At 36.0% G+C, this 21,142-nt stretch overlaps 1 protein-coding gene across 2 annotated transcripts in view; it reads right to left on the bottom strand.

Annotated features, from left to right (window-relative positions):
• LTBP1 (latent transforming growth factor beta binding protein 1) overlaps positions 1-20,938 on the bottom strand; it is a 475,937-nt gene extending 454,999 nt beyond the window's left edge. For both annotated transcript variants that reach the window (XM_074288158.1, XM_074288159.1), the window contains exons 1-2: positions 19,995-20,938; positions 18,912-18,982 (exon numbers count right to left, since the gene is read on the bottom strand). In XM_074288158.1, coding sequence (XP_074144259.1) covers positions 18,912-18,982; positions 19,995-20,599 — 676 coding nt within the window. In that variant the 5' untranslated portion in view covers positions 20,600-20,938. The remainder of the gene's footprint in view (positions 1-18,911; positions 18,983-19,994) is intronic.
• Positions 20,939-21,142: the final 204 nt, after the last annotated feature.

The following is a 21,142-nucleotide window of genomic DNA, read 5'->3' as shown; positions in this document are numbered from 1 at the left end:
ACAGAACCCCTCACTTTCTGCAGGGGATACTGCCAAGAGATTCTAATGAATAAGAAAATTCACAAACACTGTACTGTACTGTGTACTTATTCTCCTGGGGAAATGACAGAAGCCATAAATTCAAACTACTAAGATTTTCTGAGGTTTTCAGAGTACAGATGCACAATTTCTCTCCAATTCTATTTAGTTTTTCTTTTATTTGACACTCTTCTCATCTCCTCCTTCAGCCAGGTGGAGGACAGAGAGGAAAGTCTATTAACTGACTGTGCAGTCTCTCCAAATTGATTTGATTAAGGTACAATAAGGATACTTTCTGTCTCTTCCCCCCTCTGACTGTATTAAGTTTTTATTCCCGATGAAAGAGAGAGACCGTTTATTTCATTTTTCTTTTTGTATCCCCAGTGCTTTGTACACTTTTCTTTTTTTTTTTTTTTTTTTTTTTTACTGGATCTGTGATTCATCAATCTAGATATCTTCTAATCAGCAAACTCTCTCTACCAATGAAGACTAGCACTTATTCTATAAGTTATGATTTTGGAGAGTCATTAAGCCCTGCTTAATATTCCTTACTTAAAGGCTCTTTATCCATTATTCCTGCTGCTTCTTACCTTTCATACAGTAGGCACTTAATGTGTTTGTTTGAGTTGAATCTTTTCATTATTTTTATTATAATACAATAAAAGAACAATTAATAGGCACCTTCACAAAAATATGTTATTTCCTATACACATCGATATGGACAAAGATAACCACAATTTAATATATATTTATACTGTAATTTTCATACTACAATTATCTATTCTAAATTACAACTAAATAGTACAGTGGATAGAGCATCAATATTGGAGTCAGAAAGACTTGAATTCAAATCCAACTTCAGACACATTAGTAACTGAGCAAGTCACTTAGTATCTATGTAACTTTGACCAAGTCACTTAGTATCTATATGCCTCAGTTTTCTCATATGTAATATGAAGGGAATAATAATACCTATCTGCCAAGGTAGTTGTTAGGATCAAATTAAAGACATATAAAGGGGCAGTTAGGTGGCACAGTGGATAGAGCATCAGCCCTGAAGTCAGTATGACCTGAGTTCAAATCTGGTCTCAGACACTTAACACTTCCTAGTTGTATGACCCTGGATAAGTTACTTAACCCCAATTACCTCAGCAAAAGAGAGAGAGAGAGAGAGAGAGAGAGAGAGAGAGAGAGAGAGAGAGAGAGAGAGAGAGAGAGAGAAATAACATGTATAAAGCATACATGCATATAAATATAAAAATATTTATATGTATGCTTTATATGTATTATTTCATTTGATTATATATATGTATAATGGGGAGCAATGTGTGGTTATGTCTATATGTTATATAGATACACATATATGTCTTGTTTATGTATTTGTGTACATGACCATATATTTGTACATATACAGATACATATGTATATTATACTTGCAAAATACCTAGCACATAGTAAGCACTATATAAATACTAGCTAGTTAACTAGTAGCAGTAGTAGTAGCAGTAGCAGTAGTAGTAGCAGTAATAATAGTACACCAAAATCTAGGAAATAAATGTCAGCAAATCCACTTAAGATGGATTAGAGGCAACCACCTGAACTCTCTCAAAATTTCCTACCAAACAACTTTAAAATAACACCTGAAGTCAAATTTTTGAAGGAATAGAGCCAACAAAATGTCAAGGTGTGAAATTTTTCTGGCCTAAGAAAAGTTAGGAGATTGGCAGAAGATAATTTAAGAAATGTTAGACTACTTGATCAAAAAAGAACTTTGATATAACATTTTAGGACATTAAAAAAGAAAACTGCCCTGATATATTACATCTATAGAATAAAACAAAAATTAAAAGAACTCACTAATTATGTCCTGAAAGAGATCCCAAAATGAAAACTGCCAAGAATATTACGCTAAATTCTAAAGCAATAAAGCACACACATAAAAGCAAGCCAAATGAAGTTTTTGATCTCCTAATGTATATAAAATTATTTTTACACTATACTGTAGTCTATTAAGTATGCAAGAGTATTATGTCTAAAAGTATTTCTTGTTAAAAATATTAACCATGATCTTTTATGCCTTCAACAATTTGCAATCTTTTGTGGGTAGATATACTTGCTTCAATGTTGATAACTGCTGAATGATAAGGGTGGTAGTTGTTGAAGGCTTAGGTGGCCATGGCAGTTTCTTTAAATAATGCCACATCAATGGACTCTTCCTTTCACTTGAACACTTATATGTCATTGTAGGGTTAATTGGCCTACTTTTAACATTTTGTTTTGTGTTTCTTATGTCCCTTGTTCAGGCACCATATGTTGTGATACAGGAACCACCTGCCAATGGCTGCTGGAAGTCTAACTCAGACCTCTAGGATGGATCTCTTCATGTGAGAAATTGATTATGATACAAGGAGACTGAGAGGCAGTTGTCTTCTCTGACATCTCTCCTCTTCCCTCTGCCTCCAATTTATTTCATTCCCAATCCACAAGGAACATCTTTGAAGGCTATGTGATTTGTATTTATATACCCTCCTTCTAGGATTCATGAAAATCTTTTAAAATGACATGTTGATTCATATTGTTTTTATATCACTACTTGCATGTGTGATTCTTCATGCTGATTCATGTTGTTTGTTATATCACTACTAGCCTGTGTTATATTACTGCTTGCTTGTGTAACCCTTCCCATGCTGATGGATTTATGTATGCCTGTTTCAACTAAAACAAAAGAAAGCAGGAGATGTAGAGGGCCACAGAATAGTGGGGAAACTCTGGGTAAGGTATAAGACCCTTCAGCCCAGAGGGAACCTGCTGGCAATGTTTGGTTTAACTCCCCATTTCCCTTTGGTGCCCACCTCCCTTCCTGAGAAGTTAGAGAGGGTGTGACCACCTGTGTTCTACTTGAAGAAAGAGATACTTACAGTAAGAGGAATTTACATATCAATAGCAGGGTGCTTATAGTTAGCACATGAACAGTGTGCTGTGGTGATATAATGCTACAATAGTTAGCACTCGCAGTGTGATATGGTGATGGTTCTATAGTTGGCACATGCTCAGTGTGCTGTGTGATGTAATCGTACTAAGGTATTTAAAAGCTGAGAAGAGTTGAAATAAGGACACTCCATCTTTGACCATCCTGGTGTCTCTCCTGCCTATTTCACTCCTCCACTAAGATCAAGGCTAGTCCAGAGATCCTTCAGAGAGCCAAACCAGACATTGTCATCAGGTTCCCTCTGGGCTAATAGGTCTTATACATTACCTAGAGTTCCCCCACTACCTGCAGTCCTCTTCAAGGGATTATGAGGGATAATCAATACATTTACTTAAAAAAATTACTTCATAATATTACTTATAATTGCATAAAACTGTGAATGTTCTGTTGCCTCTCAATTGTAATCCTTCTCTGGGAGGAAGTTTCTTTTCTGTAAATCCTTTTCTCTGTGTGCAGGTTTCTTTTGGAGGCTTCTGGATCCTCCAGCCAGAGTAAAGGTAGAATCTTGAATCCTCTTCCTGAATCCTGGCTCTGAATCTCCTCCAGCTTCCCTGAAGTTCTCCTGGGAAGTCTTGTCCTTAACCCAATCCAGACTGCTATCCAGGCTCAATGTTGACTCCTTTTATCCTCCCAGAGAATGGGATTGTGGGTACTCCCAGGGTCTTGTGGGAACTCCTACAGCCAATGGACTAGCTCCTTTTAAAGGTGTGTAAACTCCTTTTCAGAACTCCTTTTAAAGGTGTGAACCCTGAGCTAGAGAATTGTTAAGTACCGACAGCACCTAGTAAGAACCTAACATAAAACTACTTCAAAAAATTTTATAGCAAGTTTCACTGATAAAGGCCACATTTGTCAACTATAAAGAAAACTGAGTCAAATTTATAAAAAGGTAATTTCCAAATTGATAAATAGTAAAAGGATATTAATAGGCAGCTTTCAGAAGAAATCAAAGCTATATAGTCATATGAAAAAATGTTCTAAATTACTACTGATTAGAGAGATGCAAATTAAAACAACTCTGAAGTGCTACTTCACATCAGAAAAGACAAATGCTAGAGGCAATGAAGGAAAATAGGTGCACTAATTATCTTTTGGTAGAGAAATGAATCGATCCAACCAATAATTTTGAAGTATGCACAAAGAGCTATAAAACTATGTTCTTTGATCCAATAATACCATTACTATGTATCCCAAAATAATCAGAGAAAAGGGGGGAAAACCTATATACATATAAATATTTATAGCAACTCTTGTTGTGGTAGCAAAAAATGGGAAATCTAAGTAACGTTCATCAACTGGGTAATGACCAAAGAATTTATGACATATAACTGTGCTAGAATACTATTGTACTTATGGAGAAATTACTGGGTGGGGTCAGAGAAGTAAGGGTATTTCCAGAAAACTGTGCTACTATGCCACAAACTCCTGCAAAATGAAATGAGAAGAACCTGATCATTACGTATAGTAACAGCAATATTGGAAAGATGATCAACTGTGCAGCTGTAATGACTTTGCAACTCTCAGCAATACAATGATCCTCAACTATTCTGAAGGACTTATAATGAAAAATGCTGTCTATACTCAGAGAAAGAACTGATTGTGTTTGAATACAGACTGACACATACTCTCTTTTTTTAACTTTATTTTTCTTGAGGGCTTTTTTTGTGGGGGGGCAGGTGAAGGAGAGATCCATGTTTTCTTTCACGATATGACTTATGAAATTGTTTTGCATAACTTTACATGTCCTTTCTGGATGGGGAATGGGGGAGGAAGGGAGAGAATCTGGAACTTGAAGTTTTAAAAACAAATGCTAAAAATCATTTTAAATGCAACTCATGGAAAATAAAAATATTAAAGAAAAAAGAAAAAAAAAGATGATAAACTGTGAAGGACTTAACTACTCTGATCAATACAGTGATTCAAAACAATTCTAAAGGACTCATGATGAAAAGAAAAAAAAACTATCTACCTCCAGAGAGAGAACAGATGAACTTTGAGTGCAAACTGAAATGTAATTTTCTCGTTTTCTTTGTTTTTGCATTTTTTAAACAGTATGACAAATATGGAAATATATTGTGCATTATTTCACATATACAATTTATTTCTTTCATATTTCTTGCCTTCTCAGTAAATGGGCGGGGGAAGAAAATAATTTAGACCTCAAAATTTAAAAAGAAAAAGAATATTTAAATAAACAATTAAAATGTTGAACTAAAATTAACAAAGTCCTAGATCAACTTTAAATCTATGCTCCTATTTTTATACATGATGCCATAGAAATAGTTCATGATGAAGAACTGAAGGAGAATTAAGATGTACTGGCTTTGAGACCAATCTATCATAAATAACAATACATTCAACCCACTAGTAAATAACTTTTCTAGGAGGTAGCATGGTTTAGATAAAGTACTTTTTAAAATTAAAAATACCTTGTAAAAAGTAAATATTAGCTACCTGTTTAAGAAACAATGCTAAACTTAAGCATATAGATAAAGGGAAAGGGATGAATCTCTATTTTTTTCCATTTAAAGAGCTTAAAATAAAAAAAGTAAGTTCAGGAAAGATTGAAATTTGGAAAATCAGATAAGCTGTGGTTTCATTAATTATGGCATTTAGAAATCACGAGTGAGAGGAAAAAACCACCCAAGAAACTACTCTCTAGTTATAGAGACAAGAGCACTGGATTTGAAGGAAGCAGCTTTTAATTGAAATACCTTCTCTGCTATTTATAACCTTCACTCATTGGGACCTCAGTTCCCTTATCCATAAAAGGAGGAAATTGGTCTAGATTTACCTATAAAGTCTCTTCCAAAACTACTTTTAAAATTACAGTGACCTTATTCTTCAAGATCCTGTCTCCAGTTTTGTACTTGTTAATATCTTAAAATCTGACTCCTTCCTGTCTCTCATCTCCACTCCAGGAAATACTCTTTCTTAACTTCCCAATATTTTTCTGCACTATGAATTTATTATGAAAATGAATTATTCCTTTGCTCGGCCATCACACTAACTTCTGATTGTCAGTTCTTTCAAATTATAATTCCATCCACTAATACATCTTTCCTTTATTCTGGTATAGAAATACTACTTTCACACATATCAAAAATCAGTCTATTCATCTCCTAATTTACAAAGCATGACATTGTGAAAAACTTTCTGTGGGCTCATGCCAACTATTCTACTCAAATGTGGTAGAGAAAAAAAACACAAAAAATACTGTAGTTGGCCAATGGTTGTATAGGAGGTTTAAAATTACAGGGAAAGCTGTACAATATTCATTTCATTTTAGCCTAATAGTCTCTATCAGATGATGTGGGCCAAAAGAATTCTAAAATTTGCAGTGAATGGAGAGAAGCTGTCTCTTCCAGGTCATGAGCCCCTCTAAGTAAAGAAGTCAGAGTATATAAAATGAAGTTGCAGATGTTAGAAGAGCTGGTGCAATGAAAACTCTGTATAAGATAAGGAAGAAGAGACACTAGCAGCAGCAAGATCTGGACAGGGACATGAATGATTGCTGTGAAAACTATAAGTCAAGGGGAAAACTCATGGAAGTCTTTATATGACTGGAGAAGAAAACATTTAATATGCATACTACCAAAGGACAGAATCCCAACTGATAACTTCAAAACTGACAAAGGTTATTTTTGTTACGAACTCAAAGTAAAATGAAAAGGAGGAACAGGAAGAAGAGGATTAGGGTAGCAATCCTAGGAGAAAGTCATAGTCAGTAGCAAGGAAAAAATGGGAATACATATTTTAATTATGAAATGGAACGTTTTGTCCTTAGCCCTTTTCTCTCTAGACCTTTTCCGAGTGATCTCATCAGCTCCTAGAGCAAGGGTCCTCAAACTATGGCCCTCGGGCCAGATACTGAGGATTTTATGTGGCCTGCCGGGTTATGGCAAAATCAGACCGAAAGTGACTTTCAACCTAAACTCATGTTAGCAATGCACACTTCCTGCACTGGGCTGAGGGGCGGAGACAGGGTGTGAGTTTTTGTTTTTACTATAGTCCGGCCCTCCAACAGTCTAAGGGACAGTGAACTGGCCCCCTATTTAAAAAGTTTGAGGACCACTGTTCTAGAGGTTCAGCCATCATCCCTAGCAGACAACTCCCAGATTTACAAATCTAGTTTCAGTCTCTCTAATCCTTGTGGTGTCCTACTTCTTGTGACCCCATGAACCCTTGCATAGGAAGCTCTTCAATCCTCCATTACCTCCCAAAGTGTCCAAACTCTTATCTATCTCATTCTCTGCCATCCCATTTCATTTTGCCTTCAATATTGCCCAACATCAGGATCTTTTCCAATAAGTTCTTTCTTTTTATTATGTAGCCAATTTTTTTTAAGTTTCATTTTCAGAATTTGACTTTCCAATGAATATCCTGAATTAATTTCTTTAAGGATTCACTGATATATTCTTGTATCCAAAGGACTTTCAAAAGTCTTCTCCACCACCACAATTTGAAAGTATCAATTGTTCAGCATATAACATTCCTTTTGGTTCAATTCTCACAGCCATATATTACTATTGGAAAAATCACAACTTTCACAATATGGCTCTTTATCATCAAGGTAATGTCTCTGTTTTTTAGTATACCTATTTGCCGTATTTCCTTCCAAGGAGCAACTATCTTTTAATGTTGTGATTGTAGTTGTAATTTGCAGTGATCTTGAGCCACATAAAATGAGAAACTGCTTTTATTTCTTCTCCCTCTATTTACCAGGAAGCAATGGGACAAGTTGTCATGATCTTAGCTTTTTGGGTTTTTTTTTTAATGTTAACATTCAAGACAGCTTTCAGATTCTCCTCTTTCATCCTCTTCAACAAAATTCTTAGATCTTGCTCAAAGAATAATCTGCAGCTAGATGCCCTATCAGTGGCCCAAATTCAGTAGTCCACCAAAATAGAGCTTTTTGCTTCCCCGCCAGGAAAAATCCCTCTTCTAAACTTCCTTATTTCTGTCAAAGATACCATGATCCCTCCAGTAATTGAGATTAGAAAGAGAAATTCTACTCAAATTAATTAGAGATCACAAAATATTTGGGGCTCCATACATCACATAAGAAATAAATGATAACAACTACAAAACACTTATCATAGAAAGAATTGGTGTAAAAAAATTAGAAACATATAAACTGAAATTTTATTAGAAATATTAGAAACATTGTGTCAAAATAATATTTGGTGATTATTATGTGCCATTAAGTTTCACAACATAAGAGTCATTTTCAACTCCTCACTCATTCTCACTTCACAAATCCAATTAATCTTCATACTCTATCTCCATATATCTTTCATTCATCTCTTTTCAGACAATTACCACTCTAATTCAGACCTTCATCTTAAATACATATTTTCATAACTTCCTAATTGGTCTCCTATTTATTCTTTTCCTTCTTCATTCCATTATCCACATAACTAACCCACAGCATTGAAGACTAAAATATAGATTTATTAATATTACTCACTTAATCAAGAAGCTCTAGACTCTCTCTTGACTGAAGACAGTCCAATATTGGGGTTTTAAGGTCCTGACAAGCCTAGCACTAGTCTATCAGGAAATATTGCATATCACTCTCTTTATGAATTCTTCAGTCTAATCAAGTTGTACTTACTTGTTTAGAAAACATTATGGAGATAGATATGAAGATTTGGCAAATAATTAAAAGTATAGGATAAAGAAGGAAGACCTAAACAAAGCTATACAAAAACTGAATGAAATGCTTTGGGAGGAAGAAGCTTTTCTTTCACTGAAGGTTTAGGAATCTTATAGAAGGAATTTTCATTCAGGTAAAGTTTGGACTTCTAAGGTCCCTTTGAATTTTGATACTGTACCTACCTAGATGTTTGATGAAGGCAATTAGAGATGATTGATTTTTTTTTAATCCATGGAAAGACTACTCATTATGATAAATTAATAGATTTCTAAAGGCTCTAAGAAAGCATGAGGAAAAGATAAAGAAAGCGGAAGGATAAAGCTTAGCATAGGTGATCCTTTTTTTTTCCCATTAACAAGAGAATATTTTTTAAAATTCCATAACCCTTAAAATACTTTAAAAATCAGCTATCATTGTCTCAAGTAAAAATATCACCAGACAGAATATAGAGTAGAATCTATAGAAATATTAAAATGTTAAAAGTATTAAATTATAGCAACTGGATAAATGGACATGAGACAAAAAGTGTGCCATATTGGATAAAATACTGGATTTTGACTTAAGAAAACCTGGATTTAAAACCCATCTCACTAGATTGTCACCCAAGATTGATCTGGCCCTTCTTTTCTTCTCTAGACTATTTTATACACTTGGGGATCTCATTAGTTCCCATGAATTCAAATATCATTTCTATGCAGATGATTCTTAGATCTATTAATTCTTAGCTCCAATCTCACTTCTCCAACTGCCTACTGGACATCTTAAATTGGATATTCCTTAAAAAATTTAAATTTGACATGCCCAAAACTGAACCCACTCAATTTGTCTCAAAATTCTTCCTTCTTTTTAACTTCCCTATTACTATTGAGGGGACCACCATCCTTCCAATTATCCAGGCTTGACTCACCCTCTGTTTGCCTTAGGCATTAAAAGAAACAAAAATCTTTATGCTGTGAACTATTATAACTTTGCTGCTCTATTAGATCCAAGAAATTTTTAAAAGACTGGCAACTTAGCCAATGTTTAGTATAATGCACTTTATTGAATAGATACTTAACAAATGATAAATAAATTGATGATCTAACTTGTGTTCTTTTCTAAAGAGGGTATATGCTCTGAATTTTGAAGACATTCATACTTCCAATTTTATACCAACTGAGATAATGGATTCCTTTGCAAAAAGTTTGCCTCAGTTCCTACATCTGGGCTAAGAGACAGCAATGACAAGTCAGTTTTAATCTTCGCTGCTAAGGAAAAATAAGTCATTTGAAATGCTATCTCTTAAAATCATTGAACTCAAAAAGTAAAAGCAGCTGTCTGGAGGAACTGTCATACAGTGGAAAACATGCCAGATTTGCTCTGTCACCTACTATCTGTGTGTCTTTGCATATATCTTCACTTTTTGGAACCAAGTTCCCTTCTCTATAAAATAAGATAGTTGGACTAGACTAGACAGCCTCCAAAGTCCAAAATTCTTAAATTTCTGCTCTTATTGTTATGCTTAATTTTCTCACCTTTCTCTCTTCAATTAAAATAAAGTGTCATCCTAGTTAAGTTTTTTTTCCTTATTTTTTCTTAATCTTCCATGAATCCCTCTTTCTCTCAAAACTTATTTCAACTGGGTTGCCTTTCACTTCTTGAGGTTATTGTTCAGTTGTTTCAGTCATGTCACTCTCTTTGTAATCCCATTTGGGATTTTCTTGGCAAAGATGCTGTAGTTGTTTTCCATTTTCTTCTCCAGCTCTTTATATGATGAGGAAACTGAAGCAAGCAGAGTGAAGTAAAATGCCAGAGTCCAGATCTGAACTCAAGGGGGGGGGGGGAGATGAGTCTTTCTGACTCCAGACCCAGCACTCTCTCCACTGCAGCATTTAGCTGCCCACACTTAAATTCTCCCTCAATGGAAAAGATAGGTATTTACCAAGAGCTGAGGGCAAGGGATGAGGAATCAAAAACTGAGGGAGAGAAAGTGGGAGGGAATCAAAAGGAAGACTTATAAATAATAAAACAGGTCACATCTCTGAGGTTTATGATACCATATGGAAACAAAAAACTCATAAACTACAAAACAGTAATACTAATTCTTTGGAAAGAAAATCAAATTTTAGGTCATCTGTTTTGCACAGAACAGACATCATTGTTGGCATTCAATTAAGACTATGTAACCTATGCCTCATTTCGATTCAGTTAACAATAGAGGTATATACACACATAAAAAACATCTTCCAAAAGTGGCTCTTATCAACCTGAGGAAAGTGGGGTTCATTTTTAAGCAAAGTTTCTCTTGGTAATCTCATGAGTTTTAAAGAATTCAACAATCATGTCCTGACACTCTCAAATCTACATATGATAAATTCTGATCACACTTCACCAGCTTCCTGGGCCTATCTTCACGTAGATATCACATAAGCATCTTAGAACCAATTTGTCCAAAGTAAAAATCAGTAAAATCACCTTCCATCCTAATTTCCATATTTCTATCAAGAGTATCACTATCTATCCAGTTTCCCTGGTTCTCAAACTAAGAATCATCCTCAATTCTTCACTTTCCACTTCACCCCATCATCAAATCACTAGCCAAATCTTATTGGTTATAAGGCCATATCTCTCTCCTCCATTTCCTTCTCTCTTCATCCCCACTCACTTGGACTACTGAAATAGCCTCATAATTGATCTCCCTGTTTCAAGTCTCTCCCCACTCTTCCATGAAGCTGCTAAATTGACATTCCTAAAGTACAAGTGTCACCATGTCACTCCTCTACCTAAGAAGCTTAGCCCTTTGAAAGCCCAACATTACTTCAAGACTTAGCTTTAGTTTCATCAACTCCTCTAACCAGATCTTTTCCTGATTTCAATTTTTTGAGCCACTTATCCTCCCATCTTCAAAAAAATTTCTTTATATATACATATATATTTCGTGTTTCCTTTTCTATGTACATATTGCTTCCCTGTCTTTATTCACACCACCAACTAAATGGAAGTTTCTGAAGGGAAAAAGTTTTGGTTTTGTCTTATAAAATACCTAATCATCTAATAAAACTTCATAAAGACTTGTATAATCAAATTTTATGACCATTTTTTAGATATAATGAAAGGCAGGCTTTCATTTGTGTACATGCTGAACTGGATATTCTCAAAAGCTTCTAACAATTCCGAGATTCCATGATTTTGCAAAAATTCATATGAAGTATATATTTTATCATTTCTTCATAGCAAGTAAATATCCAAATCAAAGAACTAGAATGGTGCATGCAAATATCTGTTGTTTTTCACCTGCAAGGATGAGATTACTTATTTTATATTTATTTTATTTTAAACTTAAGGTTCATTTATATTCTAATCTTCACACCTCATTTCCATTTAAGTTGAAATCAACTGAATATTGTATGCTGGATCCACACAACAAATCAACTTCCTCACTGATTTATGTGAACAATTAACAAAATAAAGACAGAAAAATACTCAAATAAATATAATTTTTAAAAATAACCAAACATAAAGCTCCATTATGATTTAAATAAATTTAAGAGGAAGATCTTAAACTATCCAAAAAATGAGAAATGTAATTATATTGTGCATTTAAATATGCATACTGAATGATAAATATATACTAATAGAATAACTTCTAATTTAAAATTGCTAGCCTTTAAAAGTACTTGTGTTTTTTATGTGAGAAATACATGTGTGTATGTATGTATACATACACATTCATATACATATATATACATATACACATGTGTGTATGTATAAGTTCAGTAGTCTCGCTCAACTGTAAAGAGGAAGGAAGTGAAAAAGGCAAAAATTAGTTATTTAATAATTTAAATAATATTATATAAAAAACATAGATACACCCCCCTCAAAATGTTTGTCCTGGATTTTTTCCAATCACAAATTGTTATTTTTTCTCTAAGATCAATATAGCATACTTTCCCATTGTCAAAACTGGGAATGCAGAAAACACTCATCTATAAATCTGGCCATTTTTGAGCTACTGTTGTACTAGGGAAAAAGAGAGAACTCTTAAAACTAATAACAGCATGATGTAGGGGGAAAGTGTTTGGCTTGTAGTCATGTGACTGCTAACTGAATGACTGACAAGTCATTCAACTTCTCTAAGACTCATTTTCTTTATCCATAAAATGAGAGTACATATTTGTGCTAACTACCTTAAAGGGCTGGTTATTAGAAAATACTCTAAAGATCTCTATCAAACAATGACAAGCATTTAAGTATCTATTAAGTACCCAACCCGAACACTACTATGGGCTAGATACAAAAAGAAAATCAAATAATTCCTGTCCTTAAGGATCTTAAGGTCTAATGGGAAGACGACTTAAATATATTTATTTATTTAAGTTGTCTTCCCATTAGACCTTAAGATAGCTCTAGTACCAAAGTAGAAATAGATTTCAATTAATTAATTAAAGGCCTTAGAACTAGAATGAAATTGCATAAAAATTGTGTTCAGATAGGAAAAGAATTGTGTTCAGTATTAAGGGATGATCAGCTATGATAGGCTTAACTCTTCTCAGCAATGCAATGATCCAAGATAATTCCAAAAAAATTCAATATTAGAAAATGCTATCCCCACCCAGAGAAAGAATTAAGGAGTCTCTATGGAAATCAAGACATACTATTTTCACTTTTCTTTTTTTTCTTCTTCTCATGGCTTTTCCCTTTTGTTCTGATTCTTCTTTCACAACATGACTAATGTGAAAATATGTTTAACATGATTGTACATGTATAACCTATTATCATATTGCTTCTTGTCCTAGGGAGGAGGAAGGGAGAAAAATGTGGAGTTCAAAATCTTGAAAAATAAATTTTGAAAACTATCTTTACATGTAATTAGAAAAAATAAAACACTATTAAATTGTTTGAAAAAAAAAACCAATTGTGTTCAGTAGGGTGTATTAATCAAAAGAAACCTGACACTCCCTGGGGATCATATAGTTGTCTATAAATTATCAAACAAGTTAAGATACTGAGGATTTTCTAGAAACTGGAGTATGCACATCCCTGAGAAAAAGGAACTGATAGCAAGGGGTAAAGGAAAGGCTCCAGAAAGGGATGTCAACCATCCCATCTTCCCATCAGTGTTCAATACAGTAGAGACTCTCATATTGCAAGTTGTGTTCCAAATGGCATTCCCAGATCAGCTGGAGGCAGTATCTGGATCCTTGGGTGTCATGGACAGACTAGATTCAATGGCTGCATAATGAGTCCATCAAAGAAATCGTGCCTAAAGGAGCTTCCTGAATACACTATGAATGGTGAAAAATTTTCTGGCAGTCTGAAACTGTGTTTGGTCACATATGCATTCTATGTCTGAGTCCACTCCTCCCTAGCCTTATATTCTATGTATGACAAGAGGAAGAATGTGTCAAACTTTGGAGAGTGGGAGAAGGACATGGAGGAATTTTTTCTACTAAACATTCTTTTTGTATTACTGCAGTAAATGTTCTTTTTAAAATACCACTTAAGGCTGGATCTCAACTAACAACCTTTGTGGGAAATATATCAGTGTAGGTTTAAGTCATAGACATTAGAGAGTCACTCCTATCCCTCAAGAGTTAAATTTAGACTCATCTGGAGGCAATGCAGTGAGGGTCTCAGGCCCAATTCATTTATGAGAGTAGGAGCTGAGATGAGACTCCTCAGATCTTATATGGATTATATAGATTTATGCAAAACATATTAAAAAACAAATATAAGATAAAATTGTAGAGGTTCATGGAAGCAGCACTAGCACTAGTGGGACAAGAAAATGGTTAGGAAGGGATTCAGAGAGGTAGAAGAGAGGAAGGGAAGCATTTAAGGTATGAGGCATAGCTAGTGCAAAGATATGGAGAAGACAGATTATGTGTGAAGAAAGTAAGCTGGTTAGTTTGTCTAGACCATAAAGTTCATGAAGAGTAGTATTACATAATAAGACAAGGAAAGTAGTTTAGAGGATGATTGAAAGAATGGTTTTTAAATGATAAACAAATGTGTTTATAATTGATCCTGGAGTCAAAATATCTTAGGAGCAGGTTTTGAGGTGGAAAGAACCTTAGAGATCATGGAATCACAAAATCATAGGATTTCAGTTGTAAAGGATCTCAGAAAGAATCTCAGAAGCCAACCATCTAGTCCAACTTATACATCAACAAGCATTCCCTCCAGAATACAACTGATTACATAACAAATATAAAATTATATAACAAATATATACAATTATATATGATTATATAACAATTATATATATGACAATATAACAAATATATACAAATGATTACATAACATTTGCTTGAAGACCTCTAGTAAGAAAGGAAATTTACCATCATGCAAGTTAGCATATTCTACTCTTTTACAAAATTTTTCCTTATGCAATAAGCTTAAATCTCACTTACTTCAATTTCCAATTGATCCTTTGGGACTAATCTGAATAACTATAGTCCCTCCTACTCATTACAGTCCTGTATTTGAAATACAATCTTTTCTTCTCTAGACTAAACACCCCTAATTTTGTCATTTTCAGAAGAGGAAATTCAGACCCTGAGAGGTTTAATGCTTTATTTCTAAAAGAGTTTATTAGATTGAGTTCCTCTCAGACCAGGAGTATAGAGAAATATGAAAACACTAGACTAAGTCATTGGATGGCAGAAAAAAAAATAAGGTCATAACTGCCACCTGCTTTACAAGTTTGCTTTGGATCTGCTCACATCATCTTGAAAGATTACATGAATCCAAGAAGTGCAAGAACTTCTGCTATTATATAATATGAAGGAAAAATAAAATTCAAAACCATATCTTAGCAATAGATTTTAACTGCTTCATGTATGAATTTCTACCATACAAAGTCCACTGTCCCTCATTTTGTAATTCAATAGGTAGTGGTTCCCTGTTCTCCAATCCGTCTTGATGTGCCATTTTTCAAGGATGCTGCCAACATAGTTCATCGCTTTACTACTGACTTCAATTTTCTCTCTCCCTTTCTAGACTGACCTGCCCCTTGAAATGATTTTGTGGAGATATGTCTTTAGTCTCATTTATCAAAAGTAGATGATGAAATGGAAAGAAGACCAGACTTGAAATCAGAGGATCTGGGTTGGGATGCCAGCTGTGTTACTTAGTACACACAAAACCCTAGTAGAGTCCATTCTAGGCCTCAATTTCTTCCTCCATAAAATAAGTTGGACTTCCTTGCCTTCACACACATACCTTCATATCCCAAATGCTCTCCCTTCTCATCTCTACCTTTTAAAATCCTTGATTTTCTTCTAAGATAACTGAAATTTCAAATGAGGCCTTTGCTGATTTTTTACCCACCCTCCAAACATCAGTATTCCCCCTTTTTAAAAAATTTGCCTTGTCTTTATTTTGTATGTAATTTGTATTTATTTATTTGTCTCTGTCATTGAGCTGTAAATTCCTTGAAATCAAGAGCTGGTTCAAGTCTATCTTTCTATCTTCAGGGCATAGCACAGTGTCTGGCACAAATAGTAGCAAGCACTTAATAAAGGCTTATTTGCTGATTGATTCCAGCTCTAAATCTATAGCTCTATGTGCCTTCTTCATCAATATAAAAAACATGCTTCTTAACTCTTAACTCTCTCCAGAACGGCTAAACCACATCTGCAATGATATATTCAGTTCCAGGCATAAAATTTTAGCAAGGTTAAGCTTGAATATGTTAAGAGGAAAAAGACTAGCAAGGCAAAGGGACTAGAGAACAAGTCATGGGAAGATAGTTGAAACAATTAAGAAAGTTAGCCTGGAGTCAAGCAGTAAAAAAAGGGGTTTATCACATGAAAGAAGAATTTTTTTTCCTGCTTGGCCATTCAGGGGCAATGCATCGAAGTTGCTGAAAGGCAACTTTAGTGTTCATGTAAGAAAAATGTCCTGACAATTGAAGCTGTACAGAAGTGGAATGGAAGTAAGGAAATACACAGTTATTAAGTTCTTACTAGGTGCCAGATACTTTACAAATATTGTCTCATTTAATCTTCACAATCATCTTGAGAAGAAAGTATTGTCTTTATTGTCTCCATTTTACAGCTGAGACAGGGAGAATTGAAATGACTTGCCCAGAATCACATAAATAAAAGGATGGGGCTAGATGTGAACTCATGTCTTCCTGATCCAAGGCCCAGTTGTGCATTGGGTCATCCAGATGCCTCCTTTGAGAGGCTGTGAGTTTCCTGTTACTACAGGAAGTAGAAGTAGACAAGTAGAAGATGGATAATCTCATGTCAAAGATGTTTTAAAGTGATTTCTTGATTATGAATGGCTTGGGCTATGTAAATTTTTAAGGGCTGTCTTCCAACTTTGAATTTCTAGGATTTTGCTGAGAATTCTGCCAAAGGAAGAATGTGCCTATTCCTCTTATTACTATCTAGAGAAAGAGAGGTAATGGGATGAATTCCCAAAATTCAGAATCCTCTTGCCCTCCTAGATCCAAGAACCTACTCTGTTCTTAAAAGCTTTTGGAGAAGTGTTCTTCTACTATATAGCTATTCTCTCCTCTTTCCACATCAACATTAGCAGCAACATCTGCAAAGATTTTTATATATCATTTTTTCCTCTTATAAATACTAATGAACACATATTGATTATTATAGGATCGTAAATTTATAGTTGGAAGGACTTAGAGGTTATCTGGCCCAACTCCCTCTTTTATTGATGACCACTTAAGCAATGTGAGAGATGTTAAGTGGAAAAACTGGAATCATATACTGTTTGCTGCTCTTTTTTTTCTTCTTATCCATACATTGAATAATTATATTTGAAGCTATTTGTGTTATATTAGGTTTTTACTATACATAGCAGTATAAAAATTGGCATAATTTTTAAATCTGTAACAGATATCAATTCATCTAATAACTATTGTGTTAAACTAAGTTTTTATTGTATGTACTACTAACTGAAATAAAGCAGACAAGTATAGTTTACAATTTGAATGACCATTTAACCTAAAAAGTCTATAATCATGGGAACCAGAAAGGATAGAATACTTCTGATTTAAGGATTAGTTAGAATACTATAAGAGAGTTAGTGTGGCACAGTAGATAAATTCCACCTGATATTTCTAATTGTGTGACCTTAGGCAAATTACTGCACCTCTCTGAATCCCAGTTTGGAAAATCATTTGTAAAATGAGATGGTTGAACTAGCTGGTCTGTAAGGCCTAGTCTGGCTCTAAACTGATAACTCCATAATAAATACCAGAACCTTGAACCCAAAATCATTTTCTGGGCTGCCATTCATTTCTTGTTAGTGAGGACCAAAATGATTAATTTGCTCTAACATATATTTTCCCTAAAGTTAATTTTATAAATAACTTTTTTTAGAATGACCAAAATTAAAAGCCACTTTCAAAAATAATTTCAGTGGATTGTCTATACTGTCCTTTGATTTTCATTTGAACATGCAAAATCATTCTTTTAAAAATTATTTCTGGAGAAGAGAACAAGTCAAATGTTGCTTTATACCAGTAAATAAATTTTAAAATTAAACAATTTCAATTCATGTTCCACTGACTGCTTCAGAAGAATTGCAGAGAATACCTACAATGTTCAAAATTTTTCAAATGGAAAAAATGCCTTTATTAATATTTAGCATTTTTATCAGAATTATTAATCAAGAATAGGCCAAAAAGACTACTTCCCTTTGCCCTTTAATGGCTACAATTGCATGGGGAAAAAATTGATTCTTTCACTGAATTTAGAGAAGTCCCACAAGAAAATCTATCAGTAGATTTTGGAGTACCACTGACTGGCAAATCTTGGCTGCTATAATGTTCTATGTTAGTACAAATATTACCTAGGGGGTGGCATCCTCGCTTTAAGAATTTTTTTCATGTTATCCCCATGTTGAAGACAAAAGTTGTTAGTTCTGTTATGCCAATAATGTTACAATGAAAATGTTTTTGTATTTGCCATTTTCTTACTTGAAAGGTATGATAGAATGATTAATAACTCAGTAAGGTGCCATGAGACCAAAACTGACCCTTGGGTGGAAAGTGACATTTCCAAAATATTACTGCTATAATAATAACAATAATTACCAGGACCCAAAGTATTTCCTGAACATTAATGACTGTCTGGGGTTAATGACATGGATATTCAGACTCAACATTCCCCAAAACAGTCATTAGTCCTTGAGAAATTATTTGTCCCTGGATCACTGTTATTCTGCCCTACCATTGCACAAACCCACTTTACAAAAAAGTTTTCTGGGCAAGTTGTATTCATGACTACTTACGTTTGGTGCACCTCTGAGAGCCAGGGGCTTTGCTCCAGCCTTGACAGCACTGCCCTCCACAGACATTCACCCTGTAATACAGCAAAGGTAGGAAGTAATCCAGCAGCAAATATTATCATTCTGACCTCCCCCAAACCCAAAAACTTCAAAGGGCTTTTCCCCTCTAAGAGCAAAAACCCTGCCTTAGGGAAGGTCTAACTGGTTATACAAGGTGTCCAAAAATTAGCTGCCAAAGGGGAGAGGATAGTAGGACAAGGAAGTGAGGAAAGAAGCCACAAAGCCTTAATGAAAACTGATTCTTCTACAAGAAATACCATCTTTGTAAGAGGAAAAAAGTCATAGGAAGAAAATTTTACTTAAAAAGGAAAAAATACAATAGTGTAAGAATGGAATTAGTATAAGAAGCAATAAATAAAATAAATTGAGTTTCAGAGATAAGTTTTGCAGAAAGACATTCTTGATATATCATTCTTTAAAAAAATAATCCAACTCTCTAACCTCTTTCCTCCATCCCCATTCATGATGTTTCTACACTTAGAAATGCTGAATTAAAACTACAAAAATTGTCAGAAACAACCCTTTTCAGTGAAATCACTTCTATAGACTGTACAAAGATGCAGAAAACATAAAAGTCCTAAGATGCAGAGGCCCTCAAAAAGTGCTATTTTACAAAAAAAAAAAAAAAAAAAAGACTAGAAATGGATAGATATTAGCAACTGACTTCCCTAGCTAAATTAGCCTGGATGGGGGGCATATAATGTCTTCATGTTTTACACCTATTGTCTAAAGTAACTGTTCAACTTGAAAGAGGTAACATCCCAGGCTGAAATGCCTTTTTTTCCACAACATAGTAACAATGAATATATCCTGGTCTTAACTTCATATTAAAAGTAACTTTATTTCTCTAGCTTTCTTTGCATCCATCCTGGCTTGCTGGATGGCAGAGAATGGTACTTGCTTTCAGCCACTTTGTACAGGCCTGATGCTTCTCTGAAGTTTGTTCCCAACTCCGCTGGGGCAGGTAGGAGGGATCTTCCACCGAGAGGTGTTAGGAGGAAGAAGGGAGGGAGGTGTTTGCCTTACCCCTGCAGCTGTTGCTTCTGGTGAACCTGCAGGCTGGAGCTGGAGCTGCTGCTGTGGGTCTCCTGTTGCAGTTTGGACCGCACAACTTGCCTGCCGGGTTTGGTAAACTGCGCCGCCGAACGGTGGCCAACGGGCTTGGGATGGTGCTGCACGCCGGGGCCCAAGCGGAGCGGCTGCTCCTGCGGGGGCTGCGGTTGCCGGAGAACTTGCACGCTTTGCGTGCTTGGTTTGCTCATCCTGCGGGTCCGTTCCTGTGTGCTCCTGCTGCTGCTGCTGCTGCTGCTGCTGCTGCTGCTGCTGCTGCTGCTGCTGCTGCTGCTGCTGCTGCTGCTCCTGCTGCTGCTGCTGCTGCTGCTACTGCTACTGCTGCTACTGCTGCTGTAGCGGGTGTTGAGCGCAACATTGAAAGTTCTCTGTTGCCTCTGATGCCCACCTAGACTCAGGGCAGAGCCCAGCTGTCCTGTAGCCCCAGCGACCTCGGAGTCAGAGGAGCCGCTCTGGCCCGGACGCACCACATAGGTTATCCTTCTCACCCTGCTGTGCACCGAGGACGCGAACACCCCGGCCCACAACAGGAGCCCCCACCTGATCCAAGTCACCTCCATGGCACAAGCCGCTCGGGGAGCGGGAAGGGGACGGGCACTGCACACCCGGGGCGCGCTCTCTCTCTCTCTTTCTCTCTCCTTGCCTTGGTCGCTCCCCTACCCTCTCCCCAGGACTGGAGCGCTGCTCCCACTCAACAGTGCTACACGGTTTTCCTGCTGAGCCTGCCCCCGCCTCCCGCTACTATGCACAACTCGACTCTCCCTCCCTCTTTTCCCAGAAGAAAAACTCAGATCCCAAAGTTTTAGCAAAATCGAGAGAGGAGCCGCTCAGAAGAGGAAAACATGCTCAGAGGTGGAGAGGGAACTGTAGGGGGAAGCCAAGCCAACCCAGACCCCAGCAGAGAGTGGAGAGTAGGAGGGGGCGGGTGTGGGGGTGGGGAGCCGGGAGAAAGGAGGGGGAGGGGCGAGGGCCGGGGGCGCGCGGAAGGTACGGACTGAGATTGACTGAGCGCTCTCCTGCTCTCTAAGGAACAGATTTTTCTTAAGCGAGACCCGCGGCCAGGGATCTTGGGGGGCCTCAGGGGTGGTGGAACTGTGGGCTTG

Source organism: Sminthopsis crassicaudata, chromosome 2, assembly GCF_048593235.1.
Source record: "Sminthopsis crassicaudata isolate SCR6 chromosome 2, ASM4859323v1, whole genome shotgun sequence".
In the NCBI taxonomy this organism is placed as follows: domain Eukaryota; kingdom Metazoa; phylum Chordata; class Mammalia; order Dasyuromorphia; family Dasyuridae; genus Sminthopsis; species Sminthopsis crassicaudata.
Note: the sequence above shows the minus strand (reverse complement) of the source record. Positions and strands in the feature narration are given on the sequence as shown.